This window comes from Cariama cristata, unplaced genomic scaffold, assembly GCF_000690535.1.
Source record: "Cariama cristata isolate BGI_N322 unplaced genomic scaffold, ASM69053v1 scaffold3208, whole genome shotgun sequence".
Taxonomy (NCBI): Eukaryota; Metazoa; Chordata; class Aves; order Cariamiformes; family Cariamidae; genus Cariama; species Cariama cristata.
In genome coordinates, this window is record NW_009630456.1 from 23,974 (window position 1) to 47,005 (window position 23,032).

Sequence of the window (23,032 nt, forward strand, 5' to 3'; positions counted from 1 at the left end):
TCCTGCTGATCATGCTCTGTCCTCTCCAGTTGGGACTAGCATGGCCTTTCACTGTGCACACAGCAGTGCACCCAGCTCTGCAAGAACTTCTGTAACCCTAGGGTGCCAGCTCAGAAACATACAGAGAAAATCCTTTTTCACACCACAGGGAAATTCAGCTGTGGAAATTCCTGCCCCATCAAGCTGCAGATGTTAAAATCTTGCAGAGCTGGAAAGGGAACCTGAGCACAGCTATGGGAAGGAATCCTTCCAGGGGTCCTGAAAGGAAACAAGCTGCATGTACTTGAAAATGTCCTTGAGCTGTCAATGACAGGGGGCTTGCAAATCACCACAGAGTTATACCACTGTACAAGCTTTGGTTACTATATATGCATGTGCCATGGGCGAAGGGAGCAGAGTACACTCACTTCTTCCACAGGCATCCCTGCTGCCTCACCAGGCTCTCTGAGTGCAGCTCTCATAGAAGGGTTACATTGCATAAACCTCCTTGTCTTCTCCACAACCTGGAGGTCACAAGGACCTCCTTGTCCCCAACCAGCCACCAGGCAGGCCTGTGCCACAAGAATGCCTAAGAAGTGGGAATACTGATTGCTCCCTCCTCTCCAGACCCACTCAGCTGGGGTGCTGCTAGGCCACATTTCTGCTTCCTGTGTGGCAGCCAGGGCATGAGGAGCTTCTGCCTCCACAAAAAACTAAGAGCTCACACTGGTCCAGGTCTGCAAAATAAACCCTCCCCAGATTCTGTCATCTTGTGAATGACATCCTTTTGTCAGTTGACTCTGGGCTTCCTCCCACAGCCCCAGCCCTTCAACCCAGACATTCACACCTCATTTTCAGTTTTTGGTGGTGGACTTTCATATACGTCAAAGCCATTGGAAAGGCACATTTGCTCCTTTTTTGGCAATTTTTCCTCCACTTCCTGCTGTTTCCTGCCGTCTTCGATCTCACTTGGCTTCTGCATGTCCTTCAGTGGCACCCTTTCTCCCTGACCCTGGTGCTGGCTCAGGTCAGTAGTTTTCATGAGTGGTTTTGGCTCAGGAAGTTGTGGTAAGGAATTCACAGCTCCAGAGCCTGGTCTCAAGGACACCAAGAGAGGCCCTAGGGAGGGAGGCAGGTGACAGGTTAGCATTCACAAATCACACTCAGAAATCAGCTGTAAACAACTAATTCAAACAACCTCAGGGATAAACATGGAGGTTTGATTAGAGCAGCTTCCAGAGTTCACAGTGGTGAACACTTTAGCCAACAAATTATTTTAGTTTGCAGAGATATTTGTTATGTCTCGCCTTTTCCTCCCTTCCTCTTTCTCTGGCAGCTAACAGGCCAGAGAGCCAGAGGCGTCTTGACCAAGCCCTGGAGTGCTGAAAGGCCGGAGAGCTCTCCATATGCTGACCTTTGTTAACTCCGTTCAGCCACTCTTGTGCTGTCAGTGCTGGCTGGCCTCCTGAGGTCAATGGGTAGATGTCTTCCTGATATGACTCTGACTGCAAGCAAACAAAAGTCCAGAGTCACTACGTCAGTGAGGTTTTGGCTTAGAGGGACCATACTGGATTGTGGTGGAGAAAGAAGTTTGTTCCACCTCAGCATAGGGACTGTCATGAGCACTCACCAGCATGGACATAAAATCTCTTCCCTGCCCTGACCCTCTCTCCTCCTCCCCCCAACTCAGAAGAATTGCATCTGAAGGCCTAGTTTAATTCCTGCCAGACAACAGACTGGGGGAGGTTGGTGACACAGGCTAACCCAACTCTTATGAACTCAGTGCTCCTGAGGATGAAGAAGTGGATACAAAGGATGGACACGAGTCACAAACCATCAGCTGATCGTCAGCTGACAGAAATTGGCTAAGGACATAACATTGGAGAAACATATGTGACTGGGAGTTGCAATGAGCATTAGCTCTGCTGGTTCTCTGAATTCAAGACACTCCTACATTCCAATGTTTCTGGAAGTACAAGGCACAGTGTTGACATTTCCAATGTACCTTTGCTCACACAGACACATAGGAGCTACCTTGGCTAGCTCTAGATTCATGACCTGGGTCATTCTCCATCCAGACCAGCTCTAAGACTTAGTTCTGCACCACTCTCGGTGCAATGAGTCATGTCTTACACACTGCAGAACAGCTGTCTGTAACACAACTGCACTCACTGGGTAGAGACCTGGGAACTCATCACTCCCTTTTTCCTAGGGTCATTCTTCTTCCTTCCATGAGGAGATTTTCATGTCACCTAACGTTATCCTCAACCCTTCTCTCTTTTGTCATTATGTCAAACAGATGCTACCAACTGAGGAAGTTTACAGCCAGCCAGTTGACTTGACAATCAGAGAGACCCCTTGTTTCACACAAGCAGAGCAGAGCGGTGAGTATGTCTTAGAAAGTTAACCATTACACAGAGACTAACTCTTGAGTTACCCAGTCAGAGTTTCTTGGCAGGGCTGCCCCACAAACTGACAGCTTTGTCCCTCAGATCAGGATAAAGAAAATCCCTTTTTCTACCCATTCTCCTGCCCTCGAGTCACAGAGAGGAGGCACTGCCCTGTTTTTCACTGATACTTGTCCCAGACATGAACATGACCTGAGGTTAACTTACCCGTCGAGGCACAATCATGGAGATGGGCTCAATCAGGCTTTTAGATGGGATCAGTTTGTAGAAACGGAAAATCTCACAAGCTGACACTTCAAGGCCTCTCTTTGGCATAATTCCTGGTGGGACAGCATGAAACAAATGGGGTATAAATCTCCCTAGGAAAGTTAATGTCATCCAACACGGAAAAAGGGTCACCAAACAACAAAAGGAGTCACAGTATCAGCTCCACAAAAGCATGGTTTGAAATCTGCACCCAAAACTGGCTTAGTGGCACAACAGACAAGATTAAATAATTTTTTTCTGTCAATGACAGAGTTACACACAGCGTCTGTGGTTTTCATGCTAAGCCTCCTGTTCCGTATTTATTCTCATGAGCCGCAAACAGAGGATGGGGCAGAACTGCCAGGTAATGCTGCAGGATTTGACTATCAGGATCACCAGGAAGGGATTTCAGGACACTTAAACAACACCAGAATAGCTATATGGGTGAGGCTGAAAGCCTCTCCAGCCCAATATCCTCCCCCCAAAACTGTCCCAAAGCAGAATAGAGTATGAGAAGGATGTGAACATCTGCTCTGTCAGACAGCATCATTTGTATTTCAGGTACTAGCTAAGCCACACGAAGTCTCTAAGTACCTGGTAACCTCAGTGGATTTCTCTCCCATGAGCTTGTACAGTCCAAAGCCTACAACCACGTTAATTTCCTTAACAAAAGAGATTGCCTCTCCTTGTATACCTTGCTTCATGGTGTCCAACTGAAGCTTTATTTTCTACTAATACCAAGTCACTTCATTAAACAGTAGGTTCTATGTGAAAGACTGCTGCTCCTTATGTTATACATTCAGCTAAATGCGAATCTATACTCAGTTCTCTACATTGTATTTTGTTCTGGTAATATTGGGAAAGAAGCTTTTGTGCAATAACCTTAGCAGTATGTTTGACAAGCAGAACAGATCCTGTTAGGGAAGTAGATTTGATTCACTCAGGCCTTTTAAAAACACTTGTACACTTCCTTTTCATGGAATGATTTTTAAAGAAACTATGACAACATAAAATCAGGATGCTGTACATTGGAAGGATTATAAAAGCTGAATAACAGAGAGATCTTCCTGTTAAATTTTAATTTACTCCTTTCCAATAACAGTTTTTTGAAGGAGACCTGCAGGCACAAAATCCAGTGCTGCTAAATATCTGTACTAATGCCCTGGGAGAATGGGAGTGTCCATAGGTAGTGTGGAGGGGAGGCAAATAGTCCTTAAAACACATCGATCTATAGAGGAATATGGCTTACAGGGTAGACTGGAGAAGGTTCAAGAAAGGGCTACCAATAGGGTCTGAGGGTTGAAAGCCAAAATCTGTAGCTTGAATGAGTTAAACAGTGGGTAGTACGCAGACAACTTAATAAGCAAGGGTCTCCAATAGAGGACAGGTGACCTAAACACAGCAGATCTATCTCTAAATGGGAATGTCAGTACAGGAGAAGGTAGGCAAGTGATAAGAGTGAAGGTATTAAGATGTGGAGCACCCATTACCAGAGAAATCCCAGAGTGGGAACGATGTCAACAGAGTTCAATGCCAAAAATCTTGGAGCAGATTCACAAAGGGCAAGGAGCATCCTCCACCTTTAAATCCAGACTATCCTCCCTCCCACCTTGACTAGGTATGTGAGAGGGTATGCAGTAGTGATTGGTGAAGCTGCCCGGTCCACGTGCTGCTAGTCAGAACAGGCACCTCCAAGTTGTGACCCTGTAATACCACCTGAGATATATAGGTGAGCTGGGCCAAGCTGACTGTTATGCACCTGTAAACCTGGATGGAGACAGGAATCTGACCGTCTCTCTGTTCTAAATGACATTTTGGATAGGTCTGGACTCCAACAGCCTCTAAAACAAAGAAGCCACCATCCTCCTGTAACTTTAGACGTACACTGCCACTCACCTATTCCCTTCTGTGGTAAATGAGACTGGTATTCCATCAGGTAGTTCAGGTATGGTTTCTCAGGGCTTATCTCATAGTACCGTATATTTCCATCACCCTAAAGGCAAAGAAAATGAACGTAAGCCAGGCTGTGCTATTCAGTATGAGAGTCGGAGAAGAATGCTTGGCCCCAGAAGCCACGCAGTGCCAAGAACAAGCCAGATATTTACCCTGAAATTCCTATGTGAGAAAGTTAGGGCTCTGTAGTGTACCTCCCCACAGTAAACATGGTATGTCTGCAGTGGCAAATGTGGCCTAATGCTGCAGTACCCTCAGGCCCCATCCCATCAGCCCATATTCTTAGGTTAATGTGCTTCAGGAGCACCTTTGACTTCAGCCTGACAGAACACCAGCCAGGAGATGGATCAGACAGGCCAGCATTTGCCAATGTGGAAAGCCCTTACCTTTCCCACCACGTAAAGCATATGCGTGTCTGAATCATAAAAAAAAGAGTCCCGAGGAGCCATCCAGATCCTCCTCCAGTAAAGGCACAGAAAGGTCATTCTGGGCAGGACACAGGAAAAACAGACAACTGCAATCACCTGTCAGTCACCTCAAGTCAGAGACACCTTACCTGAACCCCACATGGCAGCGGCATGTAAGTGCAGCTCTATAATGATCCTAGGCCATGGCCAGCTGCCCTGACCTGCGAGCCATGCACAGAATTCTTCAGAGCTCTATGGATGGGAATTGGGTGCTCTGTCCCGGGCTCTTGACTGAGTGCGGCACCTCAGGACATCAGTTCCTACCACAAGAACATTTCAGGCACCTAATGACATTTCAGGGTTAGATACCTGCCTATATGTGGGCCACCAGACTCGGGGAGATAGAGGTGCCTTTGGGGCATGTCTGCGTTGCACACTGAATTACTCATGTTCCTTCACTACCTCTAGTCAAGGCAATACCTCTACAATAGTGCACCACCCACCACAAGAACAGTCTACCTCAGCCGAAGAGTCTTCACACTGCATGGTAGGAAGACGCCCATTGCAAGGGCAAAAGCTTCCATCAGCATTTTGCAGGTAAGCCACATAGGAGGATGTAGCACACCACTCCATACACAAGGTTGGCATATGTTACACAAAACTATCCTTGCACTGATGAAGGGAGCAATGTCAGGAGGACCAATGGAGCAGAGTATGGTATCCCACGGCTGCCATTGTGGCTATTGTCACACAAATATATATTTAGCACAGGATTAATACATACTTTGCCCTGCAGAACTGCCCAGCTGCAGGCTCCAGAAAGCCAGAGCTTCTATTTAGATGCGATGATGACATGGGTGGACATGGACCTCAGAAAGATGGCTGCTGGGCAAGTCCAGTGCCAATGCTTGTCCCTAAGAAAGCTGCACATGCCTGGCCTCACAGGCCTTCCCACTGTGTTCTCAAACTAAGTGTGGTCAGATCCTCCAGCAGCTCTGAAGGTAGTGAAACCTTGACGTGAGACCCATGGCATGTCAGGGCACTGCTCAGCTTTGTGGAAAGCTTTCAGACAGCAGCACAGTGCTTTGCCTCTCACATATGCAAAGAAGCCATGTCCAAACACAGGCAAATGGCAAATCATAGACCTGTTCTACCAGCTTTGCCTGGTACAAAGGGTGACAGCACAACAAAGAGGGAAAAGATTACGCTGCAAAATGGTTGGCTAGGAGGGACAAAGTGAGATGCTGAGAAAGGAAAAGCATCTCTCTGCATATGAGAAGGGTAGAGGATTCGTAATGCTAGCAGTCATCATGATAGGAGATTATGTCCTGGAAGTGATCAAGAAGTGCTACCTCAATACTCTACTGTCAGGAATCATCAGAAATCAAAAACACTCCATATCTTTTTCTCCATTGAGGGCTTCACCTGAGTAGCTCATTTCTCTTTCCAGCACCAGTAACAATTTGCCAGTGAGACTAGTAAAAGTTGCTTTTAGGTCAGAGCTACAGTGACCACCCAAAGGTCCTTTGAATGATATCCTCCTGTAGTGGGCACAGCATTCTCTTTGTTCTGGTTGATTTCTATGCTGAAAGCTTGGAGAGCTTCTTCAGAAACTCATACTCAGTTAACAGTCTCATAGCAGTAAGACCTATTACCCATTAAGAATTTGACAGATCACTTCTGAATTGCTGTTATAAACCAATTCTTTGGTATTTGGCAGGTGGAAAAGTGACAGTAAAAGAGAAAAAACTGAAGCTAGTATGGTTAAGATTACTGGTCCAACTCACTTGATCCCATAATGCAATTTGCCTATTATTCCACTGAGATGTTCCAGTAGAGAACAGCTTTTTCACATTTCCAAGGAACAAGACTTTATTGACTCTGTGAGACTTGTAGCTGTCTTCCTATAGGAAGAAAAAGGACACTGCATGAGTAAGAGACAGCATCTGTTACATAGCTACATTTCACATTACATGAGACCTCTGATTCAGTCACATTTTGAAAGATATGCTCAGCCTGGCTGAACTGTAGTGAGCAGGATTTCATGGGGATCTGAGAAAGGTGGCCTAAGCCCTTCAGGACCATTCCCAAAAGCCCAACCAATCTCTCAAACTATTAATTCACATGTTTGCAAGAGAGCAATCCCTATTAGTTGTAGGGAGGATTTTCTGTGTATGCAAATCTGTGCAAATACCTACGAAACGCAGTCAGCTTCACCTTGTCAACAGATACAAAGTACAGGCAACAAGAACAACCCTGGCAGTGGGACAAATGTACACTTGGCATCCACCTGTCCATCTGATCTCTACAAGCCCTGCCAAGGTGTCCCACAGAGAGCTGCAGGAGGGAGCTATGAAAACAGCCCACTTCAGGAAGGGTTTCAGGGAGCAAAGAGCATGGTAGCAAGATGCAGAAACCCTGTTTTCAACGATGACAGCAAGTGTTTCATGAAAAGTAGAAGGCAATAGCACCATCTGGTGCATTGGGCAATGCAGGGCACAGATGTGTCTTCTTTAATGGTAATGAATCTACCCAGAAAAGGAAACACTCCAAGGGATGAGATCAGCTGGACCACAAACCTCTGAACACAACCTACTTGTAGGACTGTTCCTGCACGAGGATCTATCAGACGTATCTTTCTGTCTCTGCAGGCTGTGGCAAGGAGACTGCCATCTGTATTGAATGACATGGAGACAACTACATCTTTGTGAGCGTCGAGGATCTTCACTGGGTTTGAGATGACAGACTCCTTGGTGTCAAGATTCCAGATCATTATCTGGAGCAAAAGAACAAAAAAATCAGCCCTATGCTGCCTGACCAACTGGGAACTTTGTGTACTCTATTCACTTCTTCCTCTCTTCTCTACATATATAGGTCTTACCATCCTAAGTGGGTGCTTGCCAACATTTAAAATAATTCCTGGTACTTTCAGGAATATATCAGGGAAACAGTATCTGCTCAGAATGTCCAATATTCTAATTTCCTTTGCAGCCACATTTTATACATAAAAATGGCCAGCATCAGTGCAAGTATTTTCATTAGCGCAAGAATGAGGCCAAACAAAAGTGCATAGCATTGCATATTGTATCCAATCCAGTAAAGGAGAAGAGCAGACTACAAGCAGAGTTTACCAGAAAACTGGAAAATTAGCAAGTCCTTTTGACCTTGTAGCAATGTCCTTTTACCTTTGGGGTCACCATGGAATTTCCCCCTGAAGAAGGCTTCTGAACTCTTTAGTACTACCTCACAGCTTGAAATTAAAACAAATTTCAAAACATCCCATCAAATATGGTGTCCCAGGAGGAGAGTTCCACAGAGTACAGACTCACCTTGTAGTCATAGCCAGAGCTGAAGAGGATGTTATTAGCAGTGGGATGCCATTCAATGAGACCCACTCTTCGGACATGCCCAAGAAGTTCCTTCATCGGACTGGTGATGTTTGTTGTTAGCAATTGCTTGGGGATGTTCCATATTTTAACCTGAACGGCACAGGATAGGTCTTTGTGAGATTCCTGAGTAAGGAACTAATTTGGAAACTTACCGATAAATGATTTCCTTGGTATTATTATTCCCTTGGTAGTGAATAGGAATGCTCCTGGTTTTATTGAATGCCAGTCCTTTAAACTAGTATCTTTACTTTTCTGTGGGCCTGAAGAATCCTCTTTACCCTCTATCTTTAGCCAGCAGTTCTACCAGTTTATTTTAACTTGGCATTCCAACACTTATACCTGGCCAAGCTGTCAGCACAATTACAAGAAGTTACTCCCAAGGGGAAGAAGAAAACCATAGATCTTGCAGACCTTGCCTCCTAACAAACTTCAAGCAGGAACAAGGAAATCTGAAAAACTTCAGCAAAGAGTCCCAGAAGATATTATAGCAGTGATTGATCCAAGCAGTCATCCATTCAATGCTACCTGGTAAAAGAACTGAGAACTCCCCTCATCAGATGACAGCTATAGTACTGTTTCTCCCATAGAAAACTGCACCAGTGCTGAATGCTTTACAAATGACACAGTCATTTGCCAAAGTACAGAGAAGTCCACACAGATGGCCACACGGCAGATGCCCTGAGCAGAGAGACTGGGACTGGGCAGCACCACACTGAAATCACTCAACATTGGGTGTGCTTTCTGATAATAGGTCTACCTGCAGCCCTGCATTCTAGAAGGATGCTGCATGAAGACAAAAAATCCTTTGTCCTCTTGAGGTGGAAGAAGACAGTAGAGGAAACCTGCAATAGAGGCTGAACTTATGCAGGTAAAATGAAAGAGTCTTTCTCACACTAACCCTAGAAGCACAAGTATTTAGGATGCTAACAGATTATTAACCCTTTCGCTCAATGAAAATTACTATGCTTGTCATAATTTTTCTAGGACTTAGCCTGAAGCAAAAGGGAAATGATCCTTGAAGCAGATATAGTTAATAGAAATTAGCCACACTTGCCTGAGTCTCCCACTGTTAGGCTTATGAGGATCATATCCTTCTAAGCCAAAGAAGAACAGGCACTAATTCTGGGACCTTGTGGAAAAGATCACGAACACCTTTCTCAACAGCGTTTATCCCAGTAAAGAATCAAGCCCATCAGAAACCTAAGAACCGTGGGATCCAGTAGCCTCCAGATGAACTTCTACAGCAATAAGAGAAAGCATGACCCACTACAGCTTCAACAGCTATCACTAAAGGAAGGGTGCTGAGAGAGCAGGAAAATGGGTTGTGTTCATACTGAGAAGAACTACCTAGAATGAACCATTTGCTCTCCAGGCTATGAAATGGTTGGCGGTAAAAGCAGGGAAAATCACCTGGCTGGAATCTCAGGATGCATTAAATGGCAGAAATGGCCAGTGCTTAGTGTGCAGAAGAAGCAGGTCTTGGATCCAGACCTGCCAGTCCAAGTAGGAACAATCCTTGAGCCATCTGCCCTGTTGCAGCTTGAAGAAAACCTGACAAAGCAAAGTAAAAGGTACAGAGTTGCCCTTCCAACCACAGAGCAGAAGACCTTCATGATTTGTCAAAAGGAACAGAAGAGCTAAGAGGATAAGGCCTCTCCCCATACTGTTCAAACCCTCAGCCCCTGGCCACTTGCATTGGCCTCGGTCCCAAGCCTGTCTGAAGCAGTAGTGGGAACTGGAAAGGGCACTGGGTGTTCACAGAGACCATCCCCTTCTGTGCCCAAAAGTACCACTCTACATGCTTCAGCTACACTCCACGAAAGATAGCTGTAGTACCACCACGGCAAGCTCCAGAAAGGCTAGTTAATTGCCAAGAAACCACCAAGGAATGTGGGTGATGGGAAATTTCCACCATCTTCACAGAAGCTTTTGGCCTTCCTCAGAAGTTCCAGGGAGACTCGGCCCTGTAAGAGCAATCAGATGCATCGTTGCACACAAGCCAGAACAGTGGCTTATCCTGATGCTCAGAAATGGCAGAAAGCACCAGGCATTTAACAACAGACTGCAAGGAAGGTTTTGGCTCTAATGCCTAGCACAGTGGAAGTGATGGACACCCCTGGGACCCCAAAAACTTCCTCAGACTTCTCTCAGGACAGAGAAAGTGTTACCATGGACATATCCCAACAGTACGTACAATCTGAGCTCTCCACTACAGGCCAGGACAAGTAAGACAGATGTTGACCTCATGGAGTGAGTCCAACAGCAGCCACGGAGATGAGGAGGGGATGGGAGCACAGCAAATCTGAGGACAGCTGGAAAGGAAAGAATTCAATCTCTGGCTGCCCTTTAACTTCATTGCAGGAAAGCACAGAGAAGATGGAGTCAGGCTCTTTGAGGGTGTGCAAGGAAAGCACCAAAAGCAATGGACACAAATGGCAATATGGGCTCTCCCTGGAGATCAGAGGAGCCCTATTTTCCCTAGAAGGGTACTCAACCCCTGGAAGAAGGGCCCAGTGAGGTCACAGGATCTGTAGCCCTGGAGATCTTCCCAACTCATCCAGACAAGGCTTGGAGCAACCTGATTTAACTGGCCAGCTTTGAGCAGGGCTTGGACTAAGTGAACTCCACAGGTCTATCCACCAGATACCAGGAAAGACAGTCACACTGAGAAACACAGTCTGCTATCCTTACTACTCAGTGGGGAGGGAAGAGATGTCCCTACACTGTGTCACTGTGCAGGGTACCCCTAAGATACCTCTTCCTGGTGCCAAGATGATGATGGAAGGGTAGTACCAAAAAAGAGAGTACAGTCAGAAACAACAGGACTTCTTAGAACAACTTCTGGTGCTGAGACTAGCTTATTGTTTCCATTCTTTAGCCTGAAGATGATCCACTGCCAAGTTTCAGTAGGAAACAGGAAAAGAAAGCTGACAGAGAGCAGTCCTCATGCATAGACCCAAGGGTCTTGGTGGACAATAGAATAAATATGACCCAGCAGCAAGCCCTGGTGGGAATGAAAGCTAGCAATATCCCAGTCTGGAACAACAGGAAGATAGCCAATAGCTCAAGGGAAGTGATTTTCCCCTTTACTCAGCCATCATTAAACAACAGCTGGTATACTGCATCCAGTTTTGCACCTCTCAGTGCAAGAAAGATGCTGATAAACTTAAGTGAGTCCAGTGGAGAACACCAGAATGCTCAGAAGGCTGGACCGCTTGCCCTGTGAAGAGAAGCTGAGGGAGATGGGAGAAGATTGCTCAACCTGGAGAAGAGATAGCTTCAGGGAAAACTGACAGAAGCCTTCAATACTTACGAGACTACTAGGAAAATAGAGCCAGGCTCTATCTTGAAGTACAGGGTGGGAGGATGGGATACAGTGGTCATTAACTACACTACGGAGGTTCTGACTGCATATAAAGAAAATAATTTCCCCATGGGAGTGGTGAAGGACAGGAACAGATTACCCAGAGAGGTGGTGGAGTCTCCATCCTTGGAGGTTTTCAAGATTTAGCTCCACCACAGACCTGCACAGGAGATGGGGGTAGAGACCACCAAAGTTTCCTTTCAACACAAATGGTTCTGTGATTCTGTAACTGCAGCAGGAAGCTTCAAAGCTTGTGCTTATTCCTCATCTGAGGCTCAAAAGAGGTGGTGGTGCCTTCCTGCCACAAGTCCTTTCTGAGACAGCATGAGAACCTGGCATACACATTGGAAGACAAAATAAAACCCTCACAGGCAGCCCAGAAATTGAAAGAAGCCTTAAAAAACACATGAATGTCCAAAGAACCAAATCAAGTCACTAAACAGGAAGGACAATTCAAGGAGCCTAGATTTCCAATTTAAGAGTGATTTTTGGAGGAGCTGAAACGGCAGAGGACGTGCATCAAGCCACGGCTGAAGGAAATTACAAAGGAAATCTCCCTGGTGCTATGCAGCAGAGGGTAAATATACCCAGTGGGAGAGAACACATGTGGGATCTCTGGAAAAAAGCACAGTATTTAGTCAGATGTCCTCACTACTACATAAGTCAGCATCACACTTTTGACAGGACATGAAAAGCGACCTTTCAGTGGATAGATACAGGCTAAACTGTCTCTTAAAAACATTAATTGAATCTTTCGATTCCTAATAATTAGTCTGCACTTACACTGGAGTAAAATATGTGACTCCATCTTAATTATACTAACTTCAACCGACCACTTATTGCGGAATAATATGACACAGATTCCTCAGCTACCCCATAACTGATCCAGTAGGACTTTACAGAGTAACTGAGTGCAGGAACAAGCTCAAACTTGCCCTGCAGGGAATTAATCTGAAATAGCTGTTCCAGATTAAGCTGTGTTGAAGCTTTTATTCTAACGTAAAAGAAGAGTTTCATAGTGATTAAATTTGAATAGTCATTCCGTTTTAAATTCATATTCTGTTTTTCTCATGCACACACACCCAAAAGGATGCAAGCCCCCACAAAATAGATTTTCCTCCTCACACTTATTTTGGTGTATCATCTGGAAGGGATCACACAGATCTGACCTCAAGAGAAAGAAAGGAATCTTACTCTTACCTGACTTTTTTTATAAGTACATGTATATATGCTTTGACATCTCATCCATGAGCCCTTTGGTTTCTTTCTTATTTCTTTCCCCAAAAAGCACGTTAGCCAGGTAATAATGCAGAGTACAAGCTGGTAAACTTACTGTGGTGTCTTCTGAACATGAAGCTATTACAAAATCATTGAACGGGTTCCACTTGATGTCCAGAACATTCCCTTTGTGCCCACATATTTTCGGATAATGTGGGTCGAGCTTGCCTGTCTGGAAAAAACAAGTATCATCAAACGTAAGGTGAGACATGGAATTACAGGTCATTTTCAAGGAAGATCCAAGCCAGCTACGGCAAGAAACCTCTTTCTGCTTGTTATGCTCCAAATGCCCTGGGTGCTTTCTAACTGTGGAGAATGGGTTTTTGTTGTCCCTGCAAGGCAAGTCTCGATGATATTACCAAAAAGAAAGGAAAGACATGCTCAGGCCTTCCTAAGTACACACTGCTATCAAGAAGCCTGTGCACATGCAGTAATCAAGACTGCTGAAGCTAGAAGACAGTATTTGGTTCAGATAGCAGAATAAAACTTAAGAAAAGAAACACTTACAAATTAGTTGAATCTTCCACATTTTTTTAAAGATCTTGGGGGGAAAAAAAAAAAAAAGAGTCTGTTTCAGAAGACATTTCTTATAAGCAGGGAAAAAAAATGTTTTCGCTTTTATTTTTCAGCCTCATCAGCTAGCATTTATTTTATTTTTTAAGCAAAAAGATACTTGTGACAGAAATTATAAATGCACTTTTTCTTTCAACAAGCTATGTGTTTCTCTCTGATGGTTTTCAAATCCAGCCATTCACCAGGTTCAATCAGCATTCCAGACTGTCCAAAAACATGCCATGTTTGGATGGCATCTTCACTGGTAAAAATCCCGTACAAAGTGCACCAAGGACTATCGAGGGCCTTGTGCCACATGGGGGCTATGTTGCATCAGGATAAACCTGTACGGCAGGCAAAGTCTGCTACAGTCAAGTCGGTATATTTATTATGCACTAGGAAGGGTCTTGGGGATTTTATTAACATTGGAGCAGCACCTACTTCCCCCTGTCAGGAGCAGAAGAAGTACGGGGAGCTCCAGGACCCACCTTACATCCCAGATATCTGTCCAAGAGCAAAGATCAGTCACCTAAGGAGAGAGGCATGATGGCAAGCTGGTGGTGCTTACCTGCTTACTCCTATCCCACCTGAAAGAATCATATAACAAAATGAATGCAAATGCGTGCTTTCCTGGAGAGCAGATAGTTCTGTTGGTGCACTCCCTGCACCTCTCCAGAAGTGGTCCTTAAGAGTGCACAGCAGAGCACAATCAGTGCTCTCCCTAACCTGGATGTGATTAGGATGTAATTTTCCCAGCCTTGAAAATTCGTACAGTTTTGAATGCAGAATAGGACACCATGTGTAACTATTCTGACTTCACTGGAAAGTTCTGTCACATAGACTGGGACTAACCTGCTTTAAACTGAAAACCCAAGGGGCTTTGAAATGTACAAGACTCTGCTTTTTTAGACTACAGTCTAAAACAATTCCCTTTTGTAACAATGACAATGCAAAGTGACTTGCTAAGGCAGAAGAGACATAAAAGACCTTTAATAAGCAGCGTTCCACCGCCCAGTGTCCTTTTGTAGGCTTCAGGGCTTGGTTTCAAGCTGGCAACTCAATGGGCTGGGCAGTCAGCTCCACAGGCATCCCTTGATCCCTATGGGAACTCCATCCCCTCCCAGAGTTGGCTGCCTCTCTGCTCCCCACTCCATTTGGGAGACTCCCAGCCTGCCCTGAGCCTGCTCTGCATGCTCCATCCTGCAAGTCTCTCCTACCCCATCCCTAGCAGGTTCAACTGGCCCTGGAAAAGGAGCCCTTGCCCTTCCAGTCATCAGTCCCACCTGCTCCAGTGCAATCCTGCAGCCCTGGGACAGAGCAGGACCCACAACACACAAACCCCCAGGCTGCCAACACAGATGACAGATGGGGCTGTTGGTCTCAGATGCACATCCGCATGTGAAAGTGAAGCTCTTCATGTGCTGGGGAAAGCTTCATTCTATAGATCTAAAACTATTTCAGTAACTAGATGTGTTGTCATTCATGCAGAGGTACCTGACTTCCAGAGTTATTTGCAGAGCTTGAAAGTGAGTAATTTTTCAAACACTCACTTTCTAAACTCCCAGCACTTTTGAAAAGTAGCCAAGGTTTTAGTTTCTTTATGAAAACCACTTCTAGTGGGATAGTTGTTAAAACTCTCCCAGCAGATTTGTACAGGACAGATTACCGAGAGATGGGTCAGCCTCACCTCCCAGGTGTTCTCCAAAGGGCACTAACACACCTTGACATCACATCACGGCATGGCATTCACATATGGTATCAGTTAGGTGAGGTCTGAGGGGTCACTACAGGTTTCATTTCATAGTCCTTGCCCCCAGAGAAAAGGGAGCGGAATTTGTGTCTAGGAGGTCTACCCAACCACAGATGTCCTCCTTTTCACACCTGGTGCTGACACATTGAAAGACTGGAGACTGCAAAGACTTGGACACAAATATCTCTCTCTCTCAGGACTTTGTTCTCAGTTTGCTATCCCTTTGCATTATGCTGCAAAGGAAAAGACAGATGCAGTCTCAATCACATCTAGTCATCAGAGAAGGAAAAAGGCAGACCTTTGTCTTTCAAAGGAAGGCCACAAAATTGCCTTCTGAGTCAAGATCCTTCCTTGGCACACAGTGGATGCACTTCTGCAACACATCTGTATCAGACACCAATCCACACTCAGGCCGCGCTGTGGGAAAGTGGCTCATCTCCTAGTTACTGTCCCTGAGTCCATGTCTCCTCGGACTTGCAAGACTTACAAAGGCATTCAGTCTGTTCTGGGCACAAGGTAGCCCCTGACACTTCCCTCCCTGGTGAGACGTGCTGCCATTCCACCCAGATGGTTTCAATGGCATATCTTCACGAGGACCTAACTCACGCATCCTGCAATAGAAGATCATTCTTCAAGTGGTGGCAGATACTCAATTAATTACTCTCCAGGTTGAACACAAAGGCCTGCTAAAAGGAGATTACCTAAGGCAAAGAGCCCTTAATCTCTGCTGCTCCCAACCCTACCTCACCCCCAGGCTCTTGGAGACGAAGAATGGTGCAGAAGGCGAGACTGGTATTTATTCAAGGACAGATGAGAGAGCTTGGTGTATGTGACCCAGCAGGAGAGGAGCACAACAAACAAGCAAGGAGGCACAGTTAAACAGAGCGGTGTTGAGACTGCATTCAAGCACATCCTGAGGCAGGTAGCCCCTCCAGTAGCACACACAGAAAGAAGTCAAAAAAGTATTGGAGGGACAAAAGCAGCTCCCCAAGCAGCTTGTTCATCCTCCCCAGAAACTGCAGCCATCCCTGTCCCAGTTACCATCTCCCACTTCGGTAAAATGTGACACCCTGGCTCTTGGGCTTTTCCTCCACACTGTGGCATGCTTGGGATATGGCTGCTCCCTGTGAATCCCATCAAAAGTAACTATGGATCAGCTGTCCATCATAAGAAGGCAATACTGTCCCAGGCACATGTCTCCAGATTGGGCTGCCTTCGATGTCCTGGCAGCTGGGGGCACAAGCCAAGAGCCCAGTATGCTGTCTACCATGAGTCACCACCACAGGAGGAGGTGGCAGCCACAAATACCACCTCCAGGAGCACAAGTCAAAAGTTGCCACTTTTCACCTGTTGGCACTGGTTTGGAAGTGCATCATGAAAAAAAATAACTGGTACCACAGCCCCCAGACTCAGGAAACCCCTTTCTGTGGGTGGCTGAGGCTGCTCTCCCAGACCAGTGTGGGTCAGGAACAGGTATTCAGAGAACAGCTGTACAAAGCGTGACATGTACAGATTCTTTCCCTGATCCACCACCAAAGGTCAACCCTCAGGTGACTAGGGGACCTGCATCTGAACAAACACAGTTCATAAACCAACTCCTCTCCATAACTCTGTCCTGTTTTGAACCCTTTAATTCTTCCAGGTTCTTCAGCATTTGGAGCAGTGAGCTCCACATATGAACTGCAGAAGCGTCCACATCTGCTGCTAACGTTCTGCTCCCTGGTCTCCAGGATCCCCTTCACCACACAAATCAAGAATAATTGTTCCTTATGCTTATCCTCCACCCTGTTCACAGTTTTATATATGTCACTCATTTGTCTTTTTTTGTAGACTGATTGAGGCCTAACCTACAAAGTCTTTCCTCACATGAAAGCAATTTCATATTTTCATTGAAGTAGTTTAATTATCCTTTTCTGTATCTCCTATTTCTACCATGCCTTTGACATCTGCAAGCAGTATTTCAGATCTGGGTTGAATATCTGAGCAGGTGTTAAGAATGGTAGAATTACTACTAAAGACTAGCCAAGCTGAGAAAAGATGAGAAGACAGAAGAATTAAAAGTAAGCAGTTCAAACATCTTCAGCTTGTCTTGCCAACACTTTGAGAGCTGGGTCCCACCCCACATCCCACAGTCACCAGCTGCCTGCTTACAAATGCAGCTCTGTGATAAAGACAAGTTCTTCAGCCTCGACAGATGATGGTAGAGGGGGCAGAAGTGACTCAGTCAGGAAAAACAGGGCAGTGGTTAATTTTAGAAGGACTGTCTCTGAACAGCACAAGCGGTGAAGGAGCTGAGTAAACAAAGTCTACAAGGGCCAGGAACCATGCTAGTTTCTTCAAGCACAACCAGTTCACTTTCATCCTTAGCAAATATATATTGAAAAAGTGGCATTGCAATAACACCATCAATCAACTTTTAATTAAAGGCTGAACTTCTGCCTTTCATCTGTTCTGTCCTGATTCCAGAGAGCTCATAATCTCATATTGAAGTTAATCCACATTAGTGCATGCCTAATTTTTCTGAAGCAATAAACATCAGACAGTCAGCTTCTCCCTTTCGTCAGATCTCTAAATCATCAAAACCCATAAACATGGGATTTATTTCTGAAAAGGAAGTTTTTCCAGCATCAGTCCTTGAAGCTTAAGAGCTTCATTGCCTGATAACTGTGTGTCTATTCTTTCACAAAGGAGAAGGTAGAGCAAAACATACCTTATTCTCCTTTGGTCACACTGAAGCCATACCACTAAAGCAACTTTCAGTTTTTGCCCTCTGTATCTACTAACTGCTTTTTTATTCACAATTTCTCCTTGGAGACAAACACCTGAACAGCACAGTTCTTGCTGATTATACAAGAAAGGCAAGCAAGGTATGAAACGAAGGAAGGTATTAAAAAACTGCAAGCAGCAACGTAAGACATAAAAGTACACACACCCCAGAAATCACCTGCCAGGGCAACTGAGCCCCCTTCCATCATTTTGCAATTCAGACAACAGCATTAACTGAATATCCTCTGTGCAATCTAGCTTCCTAGAAAGCCCGGCCCTCCTCCAGCCTCTCAACATGCTCTCAAAAGCCAGTTTGCCTCTGTGGAGCTCACCTGGTGGATGGGAATGACGAGGAAGGCCCCTCCACCTACGCACTCGGTCACCACAGCAATGAAGTGGGGGTTCACAGCACAGAAGTGGTTGTCATGGACGTTTCGCGTGATGGGTACGCAGTCATAGCACTTGTCCTTGCTGGCTGCTTTGCCGTACACATGGCGGAACTTGGAGCTGCGGTACTGTGGGTGCCACGACATCTGCTTGGGGAGAAACACAACGCCCTGTGACATAAGGACCACCTGTCCCAGCCAGGCTTGCAGACCCCCATTCCCTTCTCCCCAGCACAGGCTCACCCTCCCTGTTTGGGCTTTTCGCACCAACCCTCAGCCAGAAATTGGCAGCTGTGATTTTCCCTCCTGGTCTTCATCCTTTTGGCACAATGTGTCTCTCCACCAGTTGCAGACTCCTCTGATGGAGAGAGGAGAGTGCAGGGGACAAAAGACAGCTCTCTCCATCACCAGTCAACTGCGCTGTGCATGCACCAGCACTCACTATTGTTACCGAAAATCGTAACCAAGAAAAGTCTGGAAACTAAATAATAGTTTAGGAAGACGACATTGGTTTATTTCAGCGCCGGGTGCATGGAGGATCTCTCTGCCTAGCATGCACTCCAAGCCACATGAGGGTACACATTATATACAATATAATAATTGCATATTCATAGTACACTACATATTCATTGTTATTCACACTCAGGATTGGTTACAAGTTTCTCGCTTCTGATGTAAATCCGTACGCAACCTCAGATAGCGCTAATGAAACCTTCTCATCAACTGCGTATGCTCCCCAAGTGGGGTTTTGCCCTCTTTTGGGGGGGCCATTTGAGTTGGAGGTGGCAATCTCCCACTACCACAATTACCTTTGTCCTATTTTCAGCCATTTAACTACTGATGTCTGTGGGTTGTAATGTTTGATCAGCTTGGCTCCTTTTACAACCGGAACTCCTTACCTTGAAGGTCTCCTTTTGCATTCTTACCTACTAACTTAGAGAACAGTGTCCCTTTTTTATCGTTTGTTCTTTGTTCTCTTAATGCTTCCCAACTTCTGGATGCCAGGCTAAAGAATGTGCCTGTTTTTCTGTTAATTTAACTAAGCTGTTTAACCCTTTGGTACCACTGTCACTGATGCAGGGCCACAAGGCAGCAAGTTTAAGGAGATGAATCCTAGCAGTACAGAGCTCAGGAAGCATACAACATATTGGGTGAGAAAAGCCTGAAAGACAGCAAGTGAAGGGCCCAGTCCGGATGCATGCTTCATTTAGCCCTCAGGTGGTTTAGGACCAAAAACAAGTCTAAATTTTGCTCACATGAAGGGAAAAAAGAGGTTTGACAGATCATAGGAATACTTAAAGTCACCTGTTGGTTTTTTTTCCCACTGACCATGACATTCTGCATGTCTGGTTTATAACTGCACCACAGTCATCTGACAGACAGCATTTTAAATGGTCTTTAAATGAGATATTTAAAGCATGCTAAACACAAGAATCCCTCCCCACAGAGAGCAGTGAAGCTTAATGGAACTGATGTACTGATTTAAAATAGGAAACTACCAGTCTTGGCAGAACAGGCAATTCAGTCAATTAGCTCCTGTTCTTTCCACAAGATCTAGACAGTAAAAGGCACATGGTGGGGATGGTGAGAAGATCCTGCTGCCCAAAGGAAAAGAAATACAGATCATGCAAGAAGGTTATGGGTTAAAGAGAGCCCCACAGAACCAGCTGGGAGTATGGGCAAAGACTGGTAGTAGGCTTGGTTTTGCCCCATATTAATCCATTTAATGTGCATCTGGTGAACATTATTATTATCAGTGATGCTGGATCTGACACAGTGAGGGCTACCTATCCCAAACAAAAATAAAGAAATGTGAGTTATTTGCAAAAGAAAGCAGCAATCCTGGGAAAGTAATCTTGGAAGGGATGTTCACAGGCAGAAAGAAAGCTGCAACTGGCTAGCTCCCCAAACAGCCCCGGAGCTGCAGCATTCTCAAACAACTTCATGCTCATTACAGCTTTAGTGGTTAGGTTTACTCACACTGAGGGAGAAAAAAAAATCACTGTATTGTCTGGATGCAGCAGTTCCTTCTTACAGTAGGAACATTATCTTTCAAAAATGAAATGAATTGCCTGGCTCCAAGGAACTTCTAGCTAAACTGCTCGTGAGGTGGGAGAGAGTGTGTGGCCTGGAGGTTCAAGGCTCCTCTGCAGAAAGGAGTCACCAAGCACATAGGAGATATTCGTTATGGCAATACCATCTCTATGGAGAGCACGAACACACAGTAAGATACTGCAATCCCATGCAGACTACTTGTAACATGTTAATGGCAAGTAAGGAATAAAGAAAATAAAAGGAATTAAATGCCCAAGTTTAGACAGCTCTCTGCTATTTCAATTTGTAGAATTAAGGTTCAGCTGCCACAGGAATGGACTTCAAAGCACCTACAATACAGATAGCAGAGCAAGATATGACTGAGAATATCATAAAATTGGCAAAGACAATCCCAGCAGAACAGGGTCCCTCTTAACACAATTGCAGCCACAGCAGAGAGCTCAGCATTAAAAGAAAAAATTCTTGAATAAAATATGGTGAAAAACAGCCTGAATAGATGCAGCTTTTTCAGGCTGGACAATGTTTCCTAGACAGTTTCTGCCCATTGAGATGTGCAACCTTAGCACTGAGAGCACTATCTCACGAAAGAATATGCCGTGCTCTATATGAAATACAGCAAAATGTATCCATTCACAGTTCCTCACTGCCGACAAAAACAGAGAAAGCAGCTCCTCTGCCTCTCTAAGCAGGACAATGCAACTGCAAGAGATATAGCAAGGACATACAGGTAGTTTTAAATGATCCCCTGGAGCCTCTCACAACAGGCATTTCTGGGTGCTTGGCTCTAAGCAGAAAGAAGAAGGACACAACACAGACTACACTGAGAGATAGATCTGATAGTGTAGAGAGCCTCAACTAAAAAGCAGAGGAACCTGCATGCAAGATGGTGTCAAAATGCAGAAAGATCCTCATCTCTTGTCCAAGATCCAGAACACAGCAGCAGGAGGCAGAGAAAGTGAGGTCACGGCTGCACCCTCTCCCACCTGCCACGAACACAGGTCTTGGTAGAACCCAAGCTCTCTGATTGTGAAATCCTCATCTAGTCCAGCCCCTTGCAAGCAGCAGGGATTCGGATAATGAGCCCAGCTTACTGGAGCCCTGAGGGAAAGCAAAGAAACCTCTGGAGATGTCTTCCAGGTGCAGCACAGTGTAGGCTTCACTGAAATACAGTCCTGCAACCAGCCCTACTGTTTCTGTATATGCACAGGTTAAGTCACTGGTGCAGCAAGCACAGTCTGCAACAGCTGATGCAAGGAAGATCAGAAGGCAATCAACCTAGAGTTGGTCTGTAAGCCTGCTGCTTGCAAGACTTTTTATTCCCTTTTTTTAAGACAGAGTCATATTGTCCTTGGCTCAGCAGCTGGGTCTGGTATTGTAAGATAAAACAGCAAAGCCATAGCAATTCTCTGCCCAGTGCCCTAGACAGGTGGGATTCCTCTTCCTGGCACCTGAAAAGGTACCCAGAAAACCGCTGGGGTATTTTGATACCCTCAAGCACAGGCTACTCAGCTTACCAGATGTGAAGGTGGAAATGCTTATGTGACCTCTAAAGAACAGACAGTCAAAGATGGACAATCCAGGTCCACCACTTGTCTTCAGAAATGAAATGTGGCAGCACTGAAGGAACTTTGCTCTCCTTTAGCTCTGACTCTTTTATGAGGTTGTTTATGAAAAGGCAGCTTTTCATGACTCATCCTTGAAACCTGACTCCAAAGGTCCTAGATCCTTGCCAAAAGTGTGAGCCCCTAAAAGGATTCTGAAGTCTAGGGATGCCTGCAGCACTCAGAAGCAGTCTTGGGAGAGCTATGCTGTGGCACATTTACTGTTCTCCAGGAAATGTCAGGCAAAACAAACTGGCATATGCATGTCCAACTGACTGAACCTGTGCTTCACCATAGGCCAGCAAGCTCCTGTTTGCCGTACTGCATCCCACTTACCCTAGGATTACAGATTTGTTTGCACTGTGCAAGGAATTTGTGAATTCTGGATGAACTTGTCTCGCTCCTGGACAAAAAAAACACATGGAAAAAGTGAAAAACGTTTGAGGAAACCCAGACACATGGTAGCCTAATCCAGATCCAACTGAAAGCACCTTCTCCTTCTGGTGCACAGTATTTTGTGAAAGAGTCACAGCAGCCAGGTCAGCCATAATAGTCTAGAAACTCAAGACATTGGCAGCACTTTATTCTGCCTTTTATCATCTTTGGTATCCTTGGCATCTTTGATATCCTGGGCATCAATAGTGCCAGGAGCTGGAAGGCATACAGACCAGGAAGTTATTTATACCCTGCAGAAGACCTGAAAGAAGATTGAAGGGCACCTTATCTCCTGGAAATACCAGCTCTTGGGTGTGGCTCCACACACTGCTACAAGCTGACCTCTCCAGCACGCATTCCAGGCCTATTTGTGTTCTGGCACTTTCAGGCCAATCTATGAGCTGCTTTGTGTTGCTCAAAGAGCAGAAAATTAACACAGGGGGGGAAATTTTATATATATGTG

The 23,032-nt window shown here is 45.3% G+C and overlaps 1 protein-coding gene across 1 annotated transcript in view; it reads right to left on the reverse strand.

Moving 5' to 3' along the window:
• The window catches only part of LOC104165787 (coronin-2A-like), a 19,156-nt gene extending 531 nt beyond the window's left edge, over positions 1-18,625 (reverse strand). The window contains 11 exon segments of the mRNA XM_009705526.1: positions 827-1,098; positions 1,394-1,484; positions 2,595-2,707; positions 4,530-4,626; positions 4,973-5,015; positions 5,017-5,072; positions 6,781-6,897; positions 7,590-7,769; positions 8,323-8,472; positions 13,080-13,196; positions 18,425-18,625. Of these exon segments, the coding sequence (XP_009703828.1) occupies positions 827-1,098; positions 1,394-1,484; positions 2,595-2,707; positions 4,530-4,626; positions 4,973-5,015; positions 5,017-5,072; positions 6,781-6,897; positions 7,590-7,769; positions 8,323-8,472; positions 13,080-13,196; positions 18,425-18,625 (1,437 nt within the window).
• Between the last annotated feature and the right edge of the window lie 4,407 nt (positions 18,626-23,032).